The following is an 11,294-nucleotide window of genomic DNA, read 5'->3' as shown; positions in this document are numbered from 1 at the left end:
ACCAAAATCCCCTCCTGGGTAACGAGATGCCTAAGAAACTGGATCTCTCGTAACCAAAACTCACACTTCGAGAACTTATCATACAACCGTTACCTTCTCAAAACTCCCAATAACTCCCAGAGGTGCTCCTCGTGTTGTTCTTGGGTCTTGGAATACACCAAGATATCATCTATAAACACGATAACCGAGCGATCAAGCATCGATTTGCAAACCCGATTCAGCAGGTCCATAAATACTGTTGGCACATTGGTGAGCCCAAATGGCATCACCACAAACTCGTAATGTCTATAACTAGTCCAAAACGTGGTCTTCTCCACGTCATCCTCTCTGACCCAGACCTGATGATACCCAGACCTCAAATCTATCTTGGAAAACCAAGATGCACCATGCAACTGATCAAAGAGATCATCTATCCTCGGGAGTAGATAACAATTCTTCACCGTCAACATGTTCAACTCCCTATAATCAATGCACATTCGATGTGAACCGTCCTTTTCCTAACGAAGAGCATCGGCGCTCCCCACGGGAAGCTTCTCGAACAAATGAACTGCTTGCCCAGTAGTTCCTGCAGCTGTGATGACAGCTCCTGCATCTCTGGTGGTGCCAATCGATACGGCGCCTTGGCGGTAGGGGCCGCACCCGGCACTAGGTCGATCTGAAACTCGACCTGCCTCTCCAGAGTATCCATGGCAACTCCTCCATACACACATCAGCAAACTCCTTGACTACTAGAACCTCTTAAACTGAAATCTGATCCCTGGCTCATGTATCCATCACATAAGCTACGTAACCTGGACACCTGTGTTGAATATACTTTTGAGCCCTAGCTTCAGGGGGTTAAAATAGGGCTTAGAGAGAGTATTGGGAGTGGGAGAGATGAGAAGGAGCAACCAAAATCGGCTAACCCTCGATTTCTATTTATAGGGTGAATTTTCTGGGTTCACCTCGTGAGCTCTGACACAGCCTTAGGGTTCACGTCCCGAACTTCATAAATTCATAACTTTTGCATACGAGCTCCGTTTTCGACGTTCTTTATATCCACGCGTAGGTGAAATTATGCTCTACAACTCTCGTTTAGACTCTGTTGACTAATTTTGATTTTATTTTTAATATATTATAAATATATTATTTTTAGTAGACCGGGACAGGAAAACTCCGTTATAAATTCATAACTTCCTCATCCGACGTCCGTTTCCTTCTGTCTTTTTACCGTTGCACTACCATTGATGAGATCTTCGATTCTCGTTTAGATTTTTTTGGCAAAAAAACCGCTTGATCTCAAAGTCGAACTTTGGGTTGCATACTACTAAGCTGAAACTTAAAAAAAATCATAACTTCCTCATACGAAGTCAGATTTGGATGTTCTTTTTATGTATGCTCTTGATTTAACGTATTCTATGATTTTCATTTAGAATGCTAAGGCCAAATATCGCTCTAAGGTAAATTCACTATTTACGTCGCGCTGTATCGTGCCGGTTCTGTCGCGAAACTTCGACAGGTCATAACTTCTTCGTTATAACTCGGATTTCAACATTCTTTATATGTACGGAATCCTTGTAACATATAATACAACTTAGTTAAGATTATTCATTTTAAATATTCTTCTATCAAAAAGTCATTTTTAACGTCTCTAAATTGACTAGTCCAGATCTACGGGCGTTATAGAAGGCGTGACCGTACACATCCTCGTGTTTTGGACGTATGAATTCTAGGGAACTCTGATAATGTGAATGTTTTGAAAACTATGTTGAAAGTATGGATGAGCAAAAACCGAACCGAAAACCGAAAAACCAAAAAAAAAATAACATAACCGAAACCAAAGCAATAACCGACGGTTTAGGTTTGAATTTTACAAAAACCGAAAAATAATGGTTTGGTTCGGTTTTGACGTATAAAACCGCCCATAAAAACCGAACCGACCAACGTATATATTATTTATATTATGATTTAAACTTTTAGTTTTAGATTTTAGACTTTATCCCTTTAATATTGTATATTTATTTTTAACAAACTGTTAATTCAAACCGAAACAAACTGTTAATTCAAACCCATAAACCCAACCCGGAAAACCGAAAAACCGACCCATGCAAAAACCGAACCTATATGGTTTTAAAAACCGAAAAACCGACTTTCTACGGTTTGGTTTGATTATAACCAGAAACCGACTCATGCTCATCCCTAGTTGAAAGAGATTCTAATTTTTAAATAATGTTTTGGAAACAACAGTTTTTGTAAACACTTCTTTTGTTAAAGGGTTGATTTGAAAAGTTTAAATTTTATTGAAATTTTAGGATGTTACAATCATGCTTTTGTAGGAGCTTTACAATATCTTTCTCTTGCACATCCAACTGTTGCATTTACAGTCATTAAACTTTCACAATTCATGCATAAACCGAATGACCCAACCGAGTATCGTGCTGTTGTAGGAGGTTTACAATATTTTTGTCTTACACGTCTAAATGTTGCATTTATGGTCATCAAACTTTCAAAATTCATGCATAAACCGAGTGGCACTCATTGGGCTACACTAAAGAGATTGTTGTGTTACTTGCATGGGACGATGAACCATGGTTTGTACTTAAACATAACTCTTCATTGCATCTTCATCCCTTTATAGAAGTTGATTGGGCAGGTGACAAACTAACTTACAGAAGCACAATAGGTTATATTGTTTACCTTGGTTCAAACACAATCTGGTGGAGCTCAAAGTGGCAAGCCACTTTAGTCCATTCATTAAATGAAGCAAAATTTGGTGCAGTTACCTCCACAACTACCAAAGTACAATGGCTAATGTCCTTATTATCTGATATTGGTTATCAATCCATTGTCACTCCAACTATTTCTTGTGACAATTTAAGTGCTACACACTACTTGGCAAACGCAATTTTTCACTCCAAATGAAACATCTAGTATTATGCTTTCATTTTGTTCGAGAAAAGGTTCAAGTCGGTTCGATACGGGTTACTCCCATTGCATGGGATGATCAACTTGTGGATGCCTTCTCTAACCCCTCCTTAAACATCGTTACGATACTCTTATGTCCAAGATTGGGCTTCTGTCGGTCGTCCGTCTTGCGGGGGAATATTAAACCCGATTCCCTTTCCCACCAATAATTTTGAATTTATTTGAATTATTGTATTTAATCATGTCAAATCCTAATTTGGTGTAGTTTTTTTTTTTTCTTTTGTAGTTTTCCTATTCTTGCGGTAGCCTATTTATATGTATTTCCCTTGTTAATGAGAAAACTTTTTTCCGAGTTGATAAGTATATATTATACCCCTTGCTCATGTTGTCTAACAACCAAAATGGAACTCTCAAGCTGCTTAAAGTTGTTTATTTGTGTGTGTCGTGTTTGTTGTCCTTGTCTATTTTTCGGATAGATAAGTATACATACATATACTTCCATTATTTGGAACTCTTACGAAATGTAACATTCATTTTAATATTATGTGACTGAACAAACACACACACGCACATATATATATATATATATATATATATATATATATATATATATATATATATATATATATATATATATATATATATATATATATATATATATATATATATATATATATATATATATCCGGTAAAAAAAAATTTGGTAGAAAGATAAGAAAATTTTTTTCGAGATATTTTTTTGACTAAAAAAAAAATGAATCACTAGATGATTCATTTATAAAATGATTTACAAGAAAAAAATTTCAAAAAAACATCTTTATGATTCATTTTTAAGTAAATTAAGAAAAAATTCACTTTTATGACAATTTTAGTGAATAACAACAAAATCATTATATAAATGAATCATCAAGATGTTTTTTTGAGAATTTTTTCTTGTGAATCATCTTACGAATGAATCATCTAATGATTCATTTTGTTTGTTCGAAAAAAATATGTAGAAAAAAAAAAAAAAAACTTCTTACCTTCTTATCAAAAATTTCCTTCTTATTTGAGTCATTACCGAATTTAATTTATTGTTAACAGAGATATTAATATGGAAAGTAAACTCATAGGATTCTTGAAAACTTGAGATTCATCGGTTACAAAACCCTAATTTATAACGATAATGTTGCATATAACATACAATACTTATGTGTGCTTAACCCACTAGTGAACAATGATGATACACCTGGAATCAACGTAAGCAAGTAAGCAACAACTTGTAAAGAGAACGGCTTTTGTAAGATTTGTTTTTTATTTATTTATTTATTTATTTATTTTTGTTGTAAAGCAACATATGCATGACATAAAATGTATTTTTTTTCTTAAAAGCTTAAAAGTGTAGGAAGTGTGGGTGAAGGTTCTAAAAGTAAGGGCAATGTTTGTGGAAATATTCTAAATTGCTAACCATCTTTTTTTAAGATGAAGTGGCATTAGCAAGAACTGTATTAAGGTTATTAAAATATCAATTTTAATCTTACTATCTTACGATTTTAATCGTACAGGTAAAAAACAATATTGATCACATTACGATCCTAATCTCACCTCTTTAGTTTTATTATATAGTCGAGTATTAAAAATTCATCTATTCAACTTGAATCGAGCATCACAAGTTGCAAGAAGTCTTATAGAATATCATCATTTTATCGATTTCATCTAAAGTTAGACAGAACACATCCATAATAATCCGTTGTGATCTTATGTTTTACTTGTACATGATCAAAATGATCTTATTTATAATTAATATGATTTATTCTTAATGTTTATTGTTTATAGCAACAAAAGTTATGGGTGATACTTAAGAAGTTAAATTGATTACATTATTTTACGAACAGATTTAAATATAAGTTCATTTTTATAAGATCTTACAATCCCGATTTGATCTTACGATCACAACTGCGATGTTACAATCACAATTTACAATCTCGATTCGATCTTATGATCACAATTCTGCAACCAGAACACTCCAATTAAAACATGTTGTGTGGAGCATGACTATATTTGAGGTTAAAGCATTAAGGCAAAATCAAGTTTAAATGACTAAATGGTTATGTAACAACCAAAATAGTTAGTTTTTCTACTCATATATCAACCTCATTCAAGAATATATATTATTTGTTCTCAACATTCATATATAATCTATAACAAGCACATCTCTACAAAATCTATCTTTTATATATTTTAATATGCACTTTTGTCGTTATGATATGTGCCATTCTCTTTTTTGAAATATTTAATCCAAGAACTTGTAGACAACCAATTCCCATTGTTGCCATTGGTGCAAATCCAAACACCTTTTCAATAGCCAAGGAGAGGAATCATTTCACTTTCCCATTTGGAGGGTAATTTCGGTATTTCAAGTTTCCTAATTGCTACACTCTCCCACTCCCACTCCCGGGTCGGATCTTTTGTGGTCTATAGTCCAGTAGTTGCAATAAGAAATGTATTCATTCTTCAATGCCACGTGGCATTTAATATTCAACTATTCATGTTTAAACTCATTTGATGATCGGCTTTGTACTTCTGGCTCAACTTTAGTATTTCTTCTTTTTGGTGAACCGCTCTCAGAAGCCGATGATAAAGATGTTGACGGCTCCGGCGACCTCCTTTTTGACGTCACTCTAACTGGCTCCGGCTCATTCAAGCCGATTCTGTGTGGGAAATTTAACAAAGCCTTCGACCCACGCATCCTATACGCCGCTCGATCGTATGCAATCGCCGCTTCCTCCGCCGTTTCATAGGTCCCGAGCCACACTCTCGCTCCATTTTTAGCCGGGTCTCTTATTTCCGCCGCGAACTTCCCCCACGGCCGTTGCCTAACCCCCCTGTAGTGCTTTCCCTTAGCCGGCGCTATCACCGTCGCCGAAGTTGCAGCAGTTTCCTCAACTGGCGCCGCCACTTCTGATGATTGGAAATGGTCTGTACTTGACGCCGGCGCCGTCTCTTCCATCGACTCGGCTTTTATCTCTTTAGCCGAGAAGTTAAACGGCGTCCACCCAGCTGTAACAGCGTCACGTAAGAAGCCGTATATCACCATATCCTCAGAGTCATCCACCTTCAACGGTAAATCACCCCAATTTTCCGTTAAACATGGCATGAGGCTGCTGAAACTGATGCTCCGGCAAAACACCGGTAGTTCGCCGGGATATGTCGCCGGAAATGCTTCTGTTTGCATCATTGTGAGTGATTTGGGGATTTTAATAAAAGGGTATTTTGATTTTTGATGGATTAAAGAGAAAAAGATATAAGTAGATGAGAAAAGACTTGAAAGAAGAACTTTTGAAGAAAGAGGATAACGAGGGGTTTATATAATGACGGGAGGTCATGAACTCGTGGGGTAATATGGTAACTTAAGAAATGATATACTAAAAGTACAACAATGGTCCACTACAAATGCCAATATGAACATTCCATCAATTAAGTCTTGTTCTTTTAGGCATATGGTCCAAAAACGCATATTTGTTATTCATTATAGTCATTTGTCTATTTTGGTGAATTAGCAAACTAAAAAAGTAGAATTTTGTATTCCCATTTATCATTCAAGAATAACATCTTCAATAGAAATTGGAATAATTATATTTGATGAGGTTGAATTATAATAAACCTCATCTTCAACTTGAGATGCATATAATAACATAATGTTTAAAATTTTAGGATTTGATTTAGATCGATATATGACAAATTTTGTAAAGTTTTATTGCTAGAGGAAAGGTTGAGTAATGTCTATGAGATTTTAACATATGAGAGATCCTAATTGTGATTGATTAATTTTATTGCTAGAGGAGATTAAGTAATGTCTATGAGATTATAACATATGAGAGATCCTTATTGCGATTGATTAAGAACTAGATAACATCTTGGAAATTTATGAGACTCTTGTCCAATCTTTAAAGGATAGGATGCTTTTTATGAAGAAAGGTACTTCAATGTAACAAATCCATGGAAAGCAAAGGATTTCATGTATTTACACTTAATGACTTAAATATTGTCCATGTTTATAATGATGTATTTTTGGTAAAGAATATTACACAACTACATATTCTCCTCATTTTCAATAAAAAGTTGATACTATAGCTCAGGACGACTGACTTATATCACAACATCTTTTTCAATTTTATTATGTTGGTTTCGTATGAAGACTCTTGCTTTGTGATTTATGAACTTTCCAGAAAATAAAACAAATCCAATCTTACATAAGAAATGTAACCATGTATGAGATTCTTTAAACCATATTTCCAAATATTTCATCATGACCTCAATTGTAATACACCATTTGTCGTGTAATAGTTTGATCATGCCCAACGAATATTCATTATTTTATTAAAGATTATATTCAAAGCCTTTTTACTGTTATCTATCTAAAATAGTTATTTCCATAAACGCTTTAGGGTATCATATAGAATGTTTTCTCTTGAATGTTTGGCAATATTTTTGAAAACTCAATTTCAATATTCGAATTCTAGTTTTATCATATTCTTTTCATTATAACTAGTTACTAATGCATGTTTGATAACATCCTTAATTTAGGGGAAAAATCATTATTCCTTAATTACAAATACGACCGGATTACTTGCACATGAACCTAGTAAGTTGTCATGCAACGCGAAACTTGTTTAGGTTTGGGAGGAATAGGATCATTCATGGAATCAAGATGTTTCCTAGATTATTTTAAGGATCGTGTAAAACACTTTCCGAATATAATATTTCAACCTTATGATTGGGTATCACGGAATCCAGATTATAAGAATAATCTTTCAAGAAACAATTTCAAATGCTCATTATATCCCATAAGAGAAATTAAATATCCTTCTACATTTTGTTCCTACTTTTCTTCCTATCTTTTTAAGAGGGTGACAAGTGTACAAATTTAACATTTCAATCAAATTTAAATTAAATTAAATGACACTTGTCACCATCTAAAATAGGTAGGAAGATAATAATAACAAAAAGTATAACGATATCTAATTTCTCATCCCATAATTATAGGATGACACAATTTCAGATAATTATTATCAAACATATTTCAAAATTATATATCGCCATAGGCACTGCCCCCTTACTCCCGTTATTTGATCGAACTAAGATCAAATTTGTTTTATACAAAGCGTGCAATATACGCTTCCTAAAACTTGTCTAAGATAATCAAGATTTGAGCTCTCGTTGGTAACCTTATAAATTTTATTATACTAAAATCATCCAATGCCATTAAAATCACCAAGAAAACTCATGTTGATTATTAGGAAACTACTCGAAAGGTAATTTTGGATGTTAAGAGTATATTGGTTAGTTTCATTCTTCAATTAATAATCAAGGTTATGTTTTTTTAGAACGATATATATTTATAGAATAATCAAGATTATGTTGTTGCTCAAAACGACTTCCTATTTAATCATTATTCATACAACTATGTATCTACATTATTATTTAATTGTTCCCACGTTTCTTGCATTAGTGGTAAGAAAGTAAAAATCTATATGTAGGAACGTGCATGGATGGCATTTATACATACACCATTACATTTAATTATTTATTTTCTAATATTTCACTTTGTTATTTCTTAGGTAGTTTTAGAATAGCGAAATATCAATAAGAGAAAAAAGAAACCACGTACAAGGATCTAAAACAATATGTTGCAAATATAAGGATTCATCAACTTTAACTTAAATGTCACTAGAGCCAAATGAACCAATGCATATAGCAATATTGGTGCATATGAGCTCGTGGATAAGGTTGAGAAGGATTATAAAAGATTATAAATGCAATGACCAAAATAAGAACTGATTTTCAATTGCAAGTTTATTTGTATAAAAAAAACAAATTAAACAATAACATCTTAAAAAGTAAACAAAACTTGATGGGTTGATTTGTAATTAAAGATATTAATGTGGGCCATAGGAACCATCAATGAAGGTTCATATGGTTGGAAATTGCAAGTGGGCAAGTTGAGACCGAGAAAAAGAAAACAAATATATTATTTTGAAAATTATCAATCACGTGGTGAATGTACGTATAAACTACACACTTGCTGACGTCAAGTTCTAGATGACTTCTGTAAATTTCGACTTTCGTCCACTTATAATTATGTAATCGATAATTTCAGCCCCTTGATTTTTCGATTGGTTTATTTTATCTCAAAATAACTTTGTTATCTAAATGTCGTTAAGTTGACAAGCCTTTTCGTCAACAAATTAGATAAAGTAAGGGGTGCATCCCCGCAATACATAGGAACCCTAAAAATATTACAGCTTATAAGTTATAACTAGTTTCCAAATTGAGATATGATCTATATTATGATTATTAATTGAATATATATAAAAATCAGGAGTTGTGGATAAAGAAAAAAATATTTACGGGTTTGATATATTAGTGAATACTCAACTACATCAATATTTTAACATGGTTTATAATTGATACGTGGTAAATCCATCACTAAAACCATTACAGATGGATTACTGACATATTAAATTTGATGGAGAATTTAAAGGGTAGCTCATGCTATCATGCGCTAGATACAAGGTCTGTTGTTGATAAAGAAAAACTAATTTCTCGATTAGTGAAACACCATTTAAGATTAAAATAAATATGTAAAAAGTACATACACAAATATGCAAAGTAACTACTACAGATTAGGTAATTTCAAAACACAAATGTGAAACAAATTAGTAGATATGTAAAAAAACTTTGTAAAAGTAAATCCGTAAAAAAGATACAAAGGAAATTATAAAATTATCACTTTAACAAAAAGACTAAGTTTAAAAAAAAAAAAAAAACAAAAAATATAATTTTTTGTTGTCCAAAATTTTCTTCAAAAAAATGTACCTATTTGTAAAACAAGTTAAAACTGAGCCAAAATGATTATAAGAAAAAATTGGCGATTTAAAAAAAATGGCCTAAATTTATAAACAAATTAAAAGTGGATCAAAACGATAAAAGGTTAAAGTTATGAGACCAAATTTGTAAAATAAATTTAATAAAAAATGTTGACCAAATTTGTAAAACAAATTAAAGCTGGGCCAAAATAATAAAAGGATAGTTGGGTGACCAAATTTGTAAAAATAAATTAAAACTTTGCAAAATGAAAATGAAAAGAAAGAAAGTTGGGCCGGACCCAGACAGAACACAGAAAATAAAATATACCATCAATGAATCATCCTCTTCATCATACGCCACTGAATCTAGTAGGCTAGAATTTATTTATATTTAAAGTTGCGACTTATTAAATATAAACATTAGTTAAAGTTATTAAATTAATATTCATCATGTCACATCAAATGTTGGTAGTTGTAAGAATTTTTAATAACAAATTATATGAAATAGTATAATTAAATTGATTCTCAACAATTTAATTATATTATTGAAGAAGAATATAATACAAAAGAATCTAGCCATGGGGTCTTCTGGCCAACGGATCAAGAAGAATATACATTATTACTCTTCCACGGTTTAAACAAATATAAAAATTTAGACTGCACTGAAAATGAAGAGCTATAATAATATGGTGGATTTTGTACATTAACACACTATCGAACCCAAAACTCACAAATTATTGTTGACTATGTTATACAACTCTAATCTTTTACCAAGCTTAGAGACAGATACACTTCAACATAAACATATTTATAACAAAAACAAGACAATATAGAATAATTTTCTCAATAACCAAAAACTAGGGTTTCTATACGAAAAAAATTAAAGTTAATAACTTGTTTATTGACCAAATCTTTTCCAAAAGAACTATATAATTGTTATCAGACCTATCTAACATTATACTAACTAAACAACCCACTAATATCACTTATGCCGTCCAAATCACCAAGTCGAAATATGTTTTCTGAAGTGAAATACTATGTGAAACCCAACAAGAATTTGATTACTCCGGATTAGTTTTTTGTAGTGAAGTAGTTTGTGACACCATTTTTTTATAGAAGAGAAATTAAATATCCTTCTACAATTTCTTTCTACTATCCTCTTATCCACATCAAATGATGACACGTGTCACATTTAATTTTCCTTAATAATGTTTTAATCTACTTGTCATCATTTAGCATGGGTACAAAGATAATAGGAAAAATTTGTATGAGGATATTTAATTTCTCTAAAAGAATTAGTAAACTGTATGATATAAAAACACTATATCTGATGCCTGACGATAAATAAAAGTGTTAGATTATCATTCATAACTAATATCATCCTTTAATCAAGAATTATGTAATATTTGTAAGAAATTATGAATACATATCAATGTATTAAGGCCATTAATTACTATAAAGAAATGACATTTGGGGGCTAAAGAGTGTCCATGTTTTCAATTGATTGAGAAATAAAAACGAAATGCATTTATTGTATTCTAT

The 11,294-nt window shown here is 32.1% G+C and overlaps 1 protein-coding gene across 1 annotated transcript; it reads right to left on the bottom strand.

Moving 5' to 3' along the window:
• Positions 1–5,027: 5,027 nt before the first annotated feature.
• Positions 5,028–6,229, bottom strand: LOC145017383 (ethylene-responsive transcription factor 2-like). The gene has a single exon (XM_078975425.1). It carries the CDS (start codon positions 6,119–6,121, stop codon positions 5,426–5,428), a length of 696 nt encoding a protein of 231 aa, XP_078831551.1. The 5' UTR covers positions 6,122–6,229; the 3' UTR covers positions 5,028–5,425.
• Between the last annotated feature and the right edge of the window lie 5,065 nt (positions 6,230–11,294).

Source organism: Lactuca saligna, chromosome 9 (genome assembly GCF_052625555.1).
Source record: "Lactuca saligna cultivar CGN05327 chromosome 9, ASM5262555v1, whole genome shotgun sequence".
Classification (NCBI taxonomy): Eukaryota; Viridiplantae; Streptophyta; class Magnoliopsida; order Asterales; family Asteraceae; genus Lactuca; species Lactuca saligna.
Note: the sequence above shows the minus strand (reverse complement) of the source record. Positions and strands in the feature narration are given on the sequence as shown.